Source organism: Leptodactylus fuscus, chromosome 6 (assembly GCF_031893055.1).
Source record: "Leptodactylus fuscus isolate aLepFus1 chromosome 6, aLepFus1.hap2, whole genome shotgun sequence".
Classification (NCBI taxonomy): domain Eukaryota; kingdom Metazoa; phylum Chordata; class Amphibia; order Anura; family Leptodactylidae; genus Leptodactylus; species Leptodactylus fuscus.
The window spans coordinates 136,549,786-136,562,940 of NC_134270.1; the positions used below are offsets into that span (position 1 = coordinate 136,549,786).

Consider the following 13,155-nt stretch of genomic DNA (forward strand, 5'->3'; position numbering starts at 1 on the left):
TCCTTCTCACACTTGCTAGTCAGGAGAGCTGGCAGCTTGCTATTACGAGGGAGCTGACTTTTTCTCATTGGAATGAATTGACCAGCGTTGATTGGCCAGTGTACAGCATTTGGCTAATCAACGCTGGTTCTGCCGGAGGCTCGTCTGTGAGGAGGCGGAGTCTAAGATCGGACCACAGCAGTCTCCATTGTGGTCCGATCTTAGACACCGCCTCCTCACTGACGAGCCTCCGGAAGAACCAACATTGATTGGCCGAATGCTGTACATTGGCCAATCAAGGCTGGTCAATTCATTCCTATGAGAAAAAGTCAGCTCCCTCGTAATAGCAAGCTGCCAGCTCTCCCGACAAGCAAAGACGATCCTGCGGCAAATCAATGCTGGTTCTGCAGCAGCCTCGTCCTTGCTAGTCGGAAGAGCGCTGGCAGCTTGCTGTTACAAGGGAGCTTACTTTTTCTCATAGGAATGAATTGACCAGCGTTGATTAACACAAAAAGCAGTTTTAATTAATCTACATTAATAAAGATAACATATTGGAAATTTATATCATATCCACAGAATTTGCCATAAATATTTGATACTTGTGGGTCATAACTGGCACGAGGATCCCCCTTAACCATTGCTTCATGGTCGCAGTGATTGAAGGGAAATCTGCAAATATAGTTACTATTATGGTAGTTCAAAGAATAGCCAAGATATTAATGGAGAGAGGACAATCCTTGTTCTCATGGATGGAATTAGATATCTATCTATCTATCTATCTATCTATCTATCTATCTAATAAATAAAAGTGACAGTACTCCAATAGCAAAGAGTCTTTTTATTACAAGTACTCTTATCTAAGATGTGATGCGTGCATGCGCAATGCATTCTCATACACACCGATGTGAATTAACATGTGTTGAATGGTGTCTTTCTAGCAAGTTATGATGAGGGATGTGCCCTTTGATTAATAATAAATAACTATTAGCTACTAAAAAAAATCAGGCCAGAAGCTTTTTTAAGTGTCATCTTTATGTCCTGGTTTCTGAAGCTATATATTATAGGGTTAAACAGTGGAGTAAATACAGTGTGCAGTAAGGAAACAGTCTTATTGATGAGCAATGAATTTCCTTTGGATGGGATCATGTATTTCGCTATGAGTGTCCCATAAAATGTCCCCACAACAATAAGATGAGAACTGCAGGTAGAAAAGGCTTTCTGTTTGCCAGTTGTAGACGGTATCTTATATATGGTGAGAAAGATGTACACATAGGTTACAATGACAAAACTACATGGAAAAATAAAAAATGGCAAAGAACACACAAGGAATAAAAGCCCTATAAGAGAAGTATCTGAGCAAGAAAGCTTCAGAAGAGGAGAAAGGTCACAGAAGAAATGGTCAATGATATTATCATCACAAAAATAAAGGCTGAATATAGGAAAGACTCCTATAAGATTAAAAGTGAAACCTGCCAACCATGGCCATACTGAAAGAATGATCTGGCGCTTAAAGTCCATGATACTAGAATATCTTAGAGGGTTGCAGATGGCCAAGTATCGATCATAGGACATCACTGCAAGAAGATAACATTCGGTAATAGTTGAAGCACTGAAGAAGTACATTTGGGTGACACAGCCTAAATAATTCATTATATTTCCCCCTAATAGAGTGACACCGAGCATGTTGGGAACAATAGTTGTGGAAACTACAAGGTCAGAAAATGAGAGATGACAAAGAAAATAATACATGGGGGACTGGAGCTGGACATTGATGGAAACTAGGATGATGATGAGAAAGTTTCCCAAAACTGTAAAAAGAAAGATGATCAAGAAAAGAATGAAGAACACAATATTGAAGTTCTGGAGGTTTCGGAAACCCAATAGAAAGAATTCTGTCACTCTTGTTTGGTTCTTCATAGACATTCTGCAAGATGGCTCTGAACTGCAAAATAGAAACAAAAAAGTAGCTAAAACCCAGTAGAATGAATACTGTCACTGTTATTTGGTTCATTCCAATCATACCGAATTATTAGATCTTTAATCTGGAACAAAGAAGGGAAATTCACTTAGAATGAAAACGGTAGTTAAGTAGACTTGAAAGAAAAAGCGAAGTTTCTTAATCCATTCCTGCTCAGAGCTGTGATAGTACAGCATTGCACTAAGCAAATTTAGGGTCATAAAATTGTGTTTTACTTAGTAAAAGCGGTAAAACATAATAAAAGAAATATAAATAGGATATCGCTGTAATCGTAACGACCCAACAGATACAGTTAACATGTCATTTTTAATTCATAGCGATCTCCATAACAACAAAATGCAAAAAAAATAATAGAATTGTCAGATTTTTTCACTTGGACCCAGTAAAAATGTTAATAAAAGTTCAATACAATATACAATACATTATATATAACCCAACAAAATGATGACAAATGTATAAAGTCATTAAATGTAATCACCTGCCTAAGGCTAAAACCCTATGTTGTAGAAATGTAGCATTTTTCTCACTGAAAAAACTGCTGAGTTTTACAGTAACTGCAAAGTGAATAAGATTTTGGCTAATCAGAAGAGAAGAAAGGTCACAGAAGAAATGGTCAATGATATTGTCATCACAAAAATAAAAGCTGAATATAGGAACGACTCCTATAAGATTAAAAGTGAAACCTGCCAACCATGGCCGTACTGAAAATGATCTGGCGCTTAAAGTCCATGATACTAGAATATCCACATATTGCAGAAAAAAAAAATCTGCAGAAAAGCTGCCCGTGTTTTTGAGAATCGCAGCATGTTGATTATACCTGTGGAGACACTGGTGTTTTTCCTATAGGTTTAGGGAAGAAAATCTACAGAGGAAAACTCAGCAACAAAATGCAATGGAAAAGCCTTTCTGCTAGGTTTTTTCTGTAGCATTTTTGAGCTATGTTTCGTTATGTTGGGCCTTAGAATTATTATTCCCTGTCGTCCCACCAGTGGCACAATACGGGGTATTTTCTACCCCTGTGTGCTGGTAGGACAGGCGGAATTTTTAATTAGCCAAATCAAATACACATGGCTTGGCCCTATAAGAGGGCACAGAGATCCTCCCCTGCGTGTTTTTTTTTCTGTTCTGTGTGCGGACAGCCTTTAGCGTCAGGATTGGATTCTTACCTGATCCTGAAGTCTTCCCTTCTTTTTCTTTTTTCTTCCCAGCAGATCTTCCCTGAGATCTTCTGTACTTGCTGGCTTTCCCTCCTTCCCTGCAAGGAAGGAGAAGAGAGTTAACTCTCTCTCTCTTCCCCTCCCAGCTCTCCTCAAACCTTTGCCATTAGGCCTATTGAACTTCTGCACCCACTTGCGGCCTATGCGGACGGCGAGCATGCAGGCCGGTCTGTCCGCTGGGGTGCCGTCTGCCTCGGCGGAGTACGTGCGGTGCAGCTGCCCCCGGAACTCTTGGAGAGCCGCCGAGTTCCGAGGGGGAACAGAATTGCCGGTCGCGCATTTCCAGGCCGGCCTACACTTCAGGTTTGTGATAATCGCCCCTCAGTATTTCAGTGTCAAATATCCACTAGTACAGGGATAGGGAACCTTTGGCTCTCCAGCTGCTTTGAAACTACAACTCCCAACATGCTCCATTCACTTCCATGGAAGGTCCAAGAACAGCAGAGCAAGTATGCATGCTGGGAGTTCTATTTTTGCAACAGCTGGAGAGCCGTACGTTTCCTACCCCTGCACTAGTAGAACAGACTGTATACACAACAATATACATACCATGTCCAGACTAACCCAGAGATAACATTATTTCCATTAGCAGTTTCAGGTTTGCTGATATAAAGTACATGAACAGGAAATACTCCTAAGAAACCAGTGATGCATAGAGAATGATGTACAGTACAGTACTTACAGTGTGACTGGCAGCAGCACTACAATATATCAGCGTCACTACCTTTTATACACTGTCTCCTATGCTCTGTGCTGGGCTGAATATCTAGGGACGTTTTGTTTCCCCATCACATGCAAGAAAAGGGAATTGTTATAAAGATTTCCAAAGTTACTTTATTTATAAACAAGTAGAAAAAAGTTAGAGAAAACAATATTTTTAAGCACAAATTTTTATTACCTTTTCGTGTCAACATCCACCAATCTAGATTTCTATATTTGTAGTGTATTGTATTGATTTGCTGTAATCAAACTTTGATCAATTGAATGAAATCGCAATATTAATGTTATATAATGAATAGAAATGAGAAAATCGCTTTGGAACAAATCAAATTTATTCTGAGTTTCTGAAAACGTTTGGATGCCAGGGAATCCGAAACCTTTAGGATTTGTCCCCTACAAATTGTTCAAAATGTCTGCTGCCATTTTACAGATCAGAGAGAGGACGTCAGACAGAGCATGAGAGATAGTAAAACACGGAATACAGATGAAAAGTCAGCAAGTATGTTTTATATAGTGTGACAATTGGGGGCAGTTTAGCATCAAAGGTAGCGGTTTTCCTGGATTTACAGAGGTATTGGTGGCGCTGGGTGCCAAATAAACAGCAGATCCGGTGGTACAATCCAAAATAAGTGGCTTTATTCAGCTTATAAAGAGGAACAAAAATAACAAACAGCCTATCCCACACTAGGGCGATACCTCACTTCTTGAACCCTGTCTAATCTATTGGGGCAAGATACTCTGAGGTTTCTTCTCACCAGTCTGGCTCTCACTGAGCTTAACCAATTCCTTTTCTGGATACCAGTTCTTTTGGACAGACCTCCTGTCTGTCTCCAACTGGTCCACAGTGCACCTGCAGGTCACTAGCAGCACTCTCCAGCACCTCTGGAGTTTTTAACCCTGTTTTGGGTCGCTCTACAGTGCCCTCTAGGTTCACACCCTCACAATAGATTTAAAGAAATTGATGTTAAAAGGGTTGTCCAGGATAAACTAAGAATTAACCCCTAAACTAAACCTCCACCCATTGTCTTTGACTCTGATTGTCTAATCCTCTGATCTAGTTGATCGTGTGCCACATTCAAGACTTCTAGTCTGATGGGATGTAAAGCAGCTCCACAACATTATGGATCCACAATCTTTCACTTTGTAAAGCCAAGAAAAAAGTGCACAAGCAAATAGTATCTTCCATTGCAATCATCTAGCTTTGTGCTGCCCTCCTGTGCATGTTGGTACCGTTTTCTTAAAGAGGACCTTTCACCATATCTGGGCACATGCAGTGTTATATACTGCCGGAAAGCTGACAGTGCGCTGAATTCAGCACACTGTCGGCTTTCCCGATCTGTGCCCGGTGTGAAGAGCTTACGGTCCGGTACCGTAGCTCTTCTATGGTCAGAAGGGCGTTTCTGACCATTAGCCAGGGACGCCCTTCTGCCTCGCGGCGCCTATCGCGCTGTGCTGTGGAGCGGGGAGGAACGCCCCCTCCCTCTCCTGATAATACTCGTCTATGGACGAGCTGTGTGAGCAGAGGGAGGGGGCGTTCCTCCCCGCTCCACAGCACAGCGTGATAGGCGCCGCGAGGCAGAGGGGCGTCCCTGGCTAATGGTCAGAAACGCCCTTCTGACCATAGAAGAGCTACGGTACCGGACCGTAAGCTCTTCACACCGGGCACAGATCGGGAAAGCCGACAGTGTGCTGAATTCAGCGCACTGTCAGCTTTCCGGCAGGATATAGAACTGCCTGTGCCCGGATATGGTGAAAGGTCCTCTTTAAGTCATCTTGCACTTGATAAAGGGCTTGGTCATAGCCTGAAATGCATCGTGCCATACTGTTTCTTATTTACTGCAATAAAAGGTTCTTCAACCGAATTCCTTGACCTGTGTCTCAGCTTTGTAACCAGAGAGCGTGGATCTTTTGCTACGGACCTATGGTCCTTGTTGTCATCAGTCGTTTTTTAATGAGCCCGCTTTTATTGATATGCTAATTAGTCAGCAATGAGCATCGGAAGTCTCAGTGAGCACTCTCTGCTATGTGTGTGTGAGAGCAGGAAGGCTGCTGCTGACTCATCAGCCTTCCTTCCTTTCACACACATAGCAGACAGTACTCACTGAGACTTCCGGTGCTAATTGCTGGCTAATTAGCATATCAATAAAAGTGGACTCATTCAAAAACAACTGAGGGGATTAACATACAAAAGGCTATGCAAGTACAGGTAGTCCTCGGGTTACGACGGTCTCGGGTTATGACGTTTCTTGGTTACGACTAGAGATGAGCGAGTAGGTCCGTGCTAGTCGGGAGTGCTAGCAGCTTGCATTTATGCAGGAGCTGACTTTTTCTCATAGGAATGCATTGGCCAGCGTTGATTGGCCAGTGTACAGCATTCAGCTAATCAACGCTGGTTCTGCCAGAGGCTCGTCTGTGAGGAGGCAGAGTCTAAAATCGGACCACAATGAAGACTGCTGTGGTCCAATCTTAGACTCCGTCTCCTCACAGACAAGCCTCCGGCAGAACCAGCATTGATTGGCCGAATGCTGTACACTGGCCAATCAACGCTGGTCTATTCATTCCTATGAGAAAAAATAAGCTTGCTCGTAACAGCAAGCTGCCAGCTCTCTTCGGACTAGCAAGGACCAGCCTGCTGCAGAACCAGCATTGAATTGCCGCAGGCCCATCTTTGCTAGCTGGGAGAGCTGGCAGCTGCAAGCTTCCAGCTCTCCCTGTACAGTACGTAATTTAGTGTGCAGCGGCTCAGAACCGAGGAAGACTGTACTGTACTCTATATGGTACAGTCTTCCTCGGTTCCGATCTGCTGTACATTAAATCAGGTTGATCCGTTCCTACACGGCGTCATATGGTACATGTTTCCGACTTACGTCAAAATCCGGTTTATGTTGCCACGTAAGAACGGATCAGCGTCATAAGTCGAGGACTACCTGTATATGTTTACCGTATATACTCGAGTATAAGCCGACCCGAGTATAAGCCGACCCCCCTAATTTTACCACAAAAAACTGGGAAAACTTATTGACTCGAGTATAAGCCTAGGGGGGGAAATGCAGCAGCTACTGGAAAATTTCAAAAATTAAAATGGTCGGAGTTTTTGGGTGCAGTAGGTGCTGGGTGCTGGGAAAGGGAGGGAGTGTTTTGGTTGTCTGTCTGCCCCTTCCCTGAGCTTGAGGACTGTTTTTTCTTCCCCCACTTGGAATTCAGTCTAGCTGAATATAGGGGATCTTCAGTGCTCCTATTAACCCCTTCCCAACGGAACAGGAGCACTGCAGATCCCTATATTCAGTAGACTGGGCACAATCAGACACAGGGATACCTAATGTGTTTGTGCTTCACAGTCATTTTCTACTTTTATATGTATTCTAGGGAAAGGAGGGATTTAGAACTTTTATTTTTTTATTAATTTTTTTTTTCTTTGCACTGTTTTATGGGAGAGTCTATACATTAATATTGTGGCTGGTCATAGACTCCTCCTCCTAAAAAAAAAATAATTTTTTTTTTTGTTTTTTTTTTGCTGACTCGAGTATAAGCCGAGGGGGGCTTTTTCAGCACAAAAACTGGGCTGAAAAATTCGGCTTATACTCGACTTTTAAAATGACTTTTCCCATTTATAGATCCCCTTTAAGCATCAACAGCATTACTCATAGGCTAGATGAAGTCATTATCTCAGAAAATTTTAATCTTATATCAGACCAACTATAAAAAAAATATTTAACACAAAAATGTTGGCCAAATAAAAAGTATGTCCAGTAAATGCCCTCAATACTTGGTCAGGGCTCCTTTTGCATGAATGAATTTTAATGACCAAAGGTCCAAATTGTAGGACAATGGCTACTATTAATTTCAATGGCGAAAAGATCTCTTTCTTGATGGGACCATTTGTATTTACCACCAATGTGTCTGCTTCGGCACTATTCAAATCCAATCACCAAAGGGCTGAATCTTAGTGAGACTGTAACCACTAAAAGCAGAGCAGCTTTAGTTTATTTTTTGTTCTTTTTCACACTAAACACCAATGTAATTGTAATTCCTGTAGTATGACATCACTGTCCATCAAAAACAAACAGAGCAACAAAAAACTAGAACTGGGGTAAGATACTGAAATAACACAATACTGCACCAGGAGCACTACTGGACTGGAATCAGGGACAGAAGTATTTGGAGAATTACTGGGTAGAACACATACACACGTGGGCAAAATTGTTGGTACCTTTTGTTTAATGAAAGAAATAACTTGAATTTGAGAAAAGTAATAATAAATAAAAATTCTATGAAAATGAACAAATGAAAGTCAGACATTGCTTTTCGCTTCAACAGAATTAAAAAAAAAAAACTCATGAAACAGGCCTGGACAGAAATGATGGTTCCCGTAACTTAATATTATGTTGTAAAACCTTTTGAGGCAATCGCTGCGATCAGATGATTCCTGTAACTGTCAATGAGACTTCTGCCCCTCTGAGCAGGTATTTTGGCCACTCCTCAGGAGCAAACTGCACCCAAAAGATGGAAACTCTATCCATTTAAAAAGCAGTTATATGCAGAAACCTGCGGACCCCATAGTAACAATTTTTCATCCATATGCATTGTAAAAGTCCTTTAACCTCTTCCTACTTAGCACCATACTATTATGAAGTGTATGCGTATGTTTAATGCTCAGCGCTGTGTAAGTATGGGGCTGTAATGCCATGGGCACAGGAGCTATACCTGTGACTTTGCTTCTGAGGCTCGACTAAGTAATGAAAATACTCAGACTCTGGCGGCATAACACCGTGGATGCCATGGTAGACCATGGAGATCAAGGCATCTGAGTGCTTCAGGGGCAAAATGGCCTTCCGACTGCCTTTCCCTATTGCACATAGGAAGCCTAAGTGTCTACTGCAATACAATAGGGGGCAGGAAAAAAGTTAAAAAAAAAAAAAAAAAAGTTAAGCAGTTAAAAATAAAGTATAAAAAGTAAACAAATAATGAAAAGCTAAAAAAACCCTTTTAGTTAAAAAATATTGTCAGGGTCTGGGGTTGCTAGGTGGGGTGGCATAGACACACAAATCCAGTTTCTTTTAGTCCAAAACAAAGGTAGAGTTTATTTTCACTCAAAAAGGTAGTGCAGCAACTAAAGGAAAACAATACAAATATAAATACCTGCCCGGCTAGGCTCTAACTAAACATAGAATAGGTTACCTCACCTAGAACAACAGAAATCCAAAAGCCAGTAGAATCATTCAGGACACAGCTCCAAGAATATGACCTCTCTGTTTGCTCTCCAGCCAAGCTCAAGGTCTGCCGCTGGAGTTGACTTCTTAAGCCTCCTAGATGAGGAGACTCTCAACAGCTGAGTTACTGCCGGATCATCCCCAAAGTGTGGACTGGAGGGGAGTGGAATAACAGGTCCCACTACCAATCCTACCTGCCATTCCAAAAAATCCAGCCCAGTAACCAGAACTTAGCTGCTTTTTTCTTGCCATAATACAAATTCTAACAGTCTATTCAGTAGGACTATCAGCAGTGTATCCTCCTGACTTCTGCACAACACAACTGATGGTCCCAACCCCATTTATAAGGCAAGAAATCCCACTTATTAAACCTGACAGGGCACACCTGTGAAGTGAAAACCATTTCAGGTGACTACCTCTTGTAGCTCATCAAGAGAATGCCAAGAGTGTGCAAAGCAGGAATCAAAGCAAAAGGTGGCTACTTTGAAGAACCTAGAATATAAGACAGATTTTCAGTTGTTTCACCCTTTTTTGTTAAGTATATAATTCCACATGTATTACTTCATAGTTTTGATGCCTTCAGTGTGAATCTACAATTTTCATAGTCATGAAAATACAGAAAACTTTTTGAATGAGAAGGTGTGTCCAAACTTTTGATCTGTACTGTATGGTTTCGCTGTAATAATAGTTCTGACATTCTAATACAAGAACACTTGGCACATACAACTGTTTAACTGGCTCTAAAGCTTTAATTTTAATTTAATTGCCTTTACATTATAGGTTTTTGGAACTTTTTCAGTTACATTACATATTTTTGTTTTTCATCTTACTTAGACTCTTGCCCCTTGCAGGAGTACAAAAAAATAATAAAGAAATGTTGCTGTCTCTTTCACATTACTTATGCTGTGTTGGCATTAAAGAGTTTGAATGGGGTAGGATACAGTCCACGGAGACCTCGGTGCCATGTACTACTTTTCAGTACACTTTTGAGCAGGACCAAAATAATTCAGACTGAATGAAAATTGACAGTCAATTCACACCTGAAATTTTTCTAATACAGAAAACAGTGTTGGACACGCAAAGCAATCTAATTTGATCTACATTAACAAAGTTAAAGTGGTATTCCATCTAGGACACGGCATATCTTCAGGATACGCCATAAATATCCTTTAAATATCCTTTAGTTGTGGATTTTACCTCTGGTACACACATCTACCCTGATATGGGGGGAATCCTCAATCACCACCTCATGACTGTAGTGCGTGGAGTGGTGGCTGCATTACAGCCTCAACTATTCTGAGAAATTTCATGGAATGTGGCAATACGGTGGCTCAGTGGTTAGCACTGCAGCCTTGCAGCACTGGAGTCCTGGGTTAGAATCCCACCAGGAACAACATTTGCAAGGAGTTTGTATGTTTTCCCTTGTTTCCGTGGATTTTCTCCCATCCTACAAAGACATACTGATAGGACAAAAAAAAGTACATTGTGATCCCTATATGGGGCTCACAATCTACATTACATTACATTACATCCAGACATGCATGTCCGCCTCTCTATTCATTGCAGTGGTGAGACCTGGGCAATCTCATGACGGGAGTACCTATTCAAGGCTGAAGCTCCACATGGCAACAATTCCATGGCAAATAATGCTGCATTATCAGTTACACCTGTCTACAGAGGAAAATTCTGAGAACTCACAATAAAAAACACAATGTTTCCTGCTCTTTGTTATGTGGGGTCTTAGTTTTAATACATATGTAATTTTTTTAGACAGAAATATTTAAAAAATTACCATTAGCCAAAACTTTTTTAAGTGCCATCTTTATGTCCTGGTTTCTGAGACTATATATTACGGGGTTAAACAGAGGAGTAAATACAGCGTGCAATAAGGAAAAAAATCTTATATATGAGCATTGATTGTTCTTTAGATGGGATCATATATTTCGCTATGAGTGTCCCAAAAAACATCCCCACAACAATAAGATGAGAACTGCAGGTAGAAAAGGTTTTCTGTTTGCCAGTTGCAGACGGTATCTTATATATGGTGTGGAAGATGTACACATAGGTTACAATGATCAAACCACATGGGAAGATAAATAGAGGCATAGAAAGCAAAATTCCTTCCAGTTCTACAAGAGAAGTATCTGAACAAGAAAGCTTCTGAAGAGGAAAAACATCACAGTAGAAATGGTCAATGATATTGTCATGGCAAAAATTAAAGTCTGATGCTGGCAAGACTCCAACAAGATTAATCGTAAGACCCACCAACCATGGCCATACTGAAAGACAGAACTGGCACTTAAAGTCCATGATACTAGAATATCTCAGAGGGTTGCAGATGGCCAAGTATCGATCATAAGACATCACTAAAAGAAGAAAACATTCAGTAAGGGTCGATCCACTGAAGAAGTAAAATTGGGTGATGCAGCCAAGATAAGTCATTATTTTCCTTCCAAGTAGAATGGCACCAAGCATGTTGGGAACAATGTTTGCAGAAATCACAAGGTCAGAAAAGGAAAGATGACACAGAAAGTAATACATGGGGGACTGAAGGTGGACATTGGTTGAAACTAGAACGATGATAAGAACGTTTCCCAAAACTGTAATAAGAAATATTATCAGGAAAAAAAATGAATAATACAATATTGAAGCTGTGAAGGTTTCCAAAACCTAGAAGAATGAATGAAATTTTTGTTTGGTTCAGTCCAAGCATACTGAAATATCAGATCTATAATCTGGAACATAGAAGAGAAATTGTTCAAGCTCAAATTATGGCTAGCCTAGAGAGAGTCACTGGCCAGGTAGAAAACAAGACACTGACACACAGTTGTGTCACAGAAATTTGTATATATCTTGGTACCTTTCCAAGCCAGCCTTACTCTTAGACAACATTATTACACAAAATCAGGTTTTCCGATAAAATGTTCCTTGGACAGGTAACCAAGTACTGATCTATACAGAATATGATACAGGTCTTACAGTAACTGTAAGGCTGCACCACAATAGATCAGAGTCATCTCCTTTTATACACTTTCTCCATTGCTGTGTGCTGGGCTGAATATCTAGGGGTAGATTTATTCTCATTACACACAAGAAAAAGTTTACTTTATGCAACTGACTGAAGAAAAGTTTTTATATTTTCATAGTCAAACTTTTATTGTCAACTTGTGCAAGCATCAGTCACATACTTACATGTTGCATAATGATATTATATCATCATTTATGTCAAGGTCATTCCTAGGGACAAAAACATGGCCACTGTTTTTTCTCACTCTAATTTTTGACATAGGGTTAAACCATGGGTTTGTATTTAAAGATGAAAAGCACTTCAAGTGACTCACTCAGGGCTGTACCTCAGATGTCCAGTTTAAGGAGTTTTGTAAATATCTTCAAATTTTCAGCTTCTTCCCTGGCACTGCCTTTTTAAGCATTATGAGGCCATACAGTGACCCAGTGGCAGAGTGTGGAGGTTGCAGTAGTCTTATGAGGCCATACAGTGACCCAGTGGCAGAGTGCTGAGGTGGCAGTAGTGTGAGGAGTGTGGTGAGGCAGCATGGATCATTTAATCTGCTGCACCAGGCATTGGTGGGTGGAAATCCTGGCTGATCCACTCCTGATTCATCTACTCAAAGGTGAGTCTCTACAAATTTTGGGTGGACAAGTGAGTTCTCTTCGGTGTAACTATAGCCCTCGCCACACTAAACACCCATTCTGATATCACACTACTGACCAGGCAGGACAGCTGATCCAGGCCAAACTGGGTCAGTTGTGGCCACAAATCCGGTTTTGATTGCCCAGAAGTCCAGTGGATCTTCCATGACAGGTGGCAGGGTACACTCTAAGTATACCACCACCTGCTAGTTCAAGTTCTGCTCTGTGTCGGGGCAACACGGTGGCTCAGTGATTAGCACTGCAGCCTTGCAGCTCTGTGTCCTGGGTTTGTATCCCACCAGGAACAACATCTGCAACGAATTTGTATGTTCTCCCCATGTTTGGATGGATTTCCTCCCATTCTACAAAGACATACTGATAGGGGAAAAAAAGTACATTG

At 41.1% G+C, this 13,155-nt stretch overlaps 1 protein-coding gene and 1 pseudogene across 1 annotated transcript; both read right to left on the minus strand.

Moving 5' to 3' along the window:
- Nucleotides 1–963: 963 nt before the first annotated feature.
- LOC142210064 (olfactory receptor 10A7-like) lies at nucleotides 964–1,902 on the minus strand. The gene has a single exon (XM_075279094.1). The coding sequence runs from the start codon at nucleotides 1,900–1,902 to the stop codon at nucleotides 964–966; it is 939 nt and encodes a 312-aa protein (XP_075135195.1).
- Nucleotides 1,903–1,946: 44 nt separating this feature from the next.
- LOC142210065 (olfactory receptor 10A7-like) lies at nucleotides 1,947–11,817 on the minus strand (annotated as a pseudogene).
- Between the last annotated feature and the right edge of the window lie 1,338 nt (nucleotides 11,818–13,155).

Excerpts from the sequence above, each read along its gene's own strand:
- LOC142210064 (XM_075279094.1), bottom strand. The coding sequence starts at position 1,902 with ATGTCTATGAAGAACCAAACAAGAGTGACAGAATTCTTTCTATTGGGT.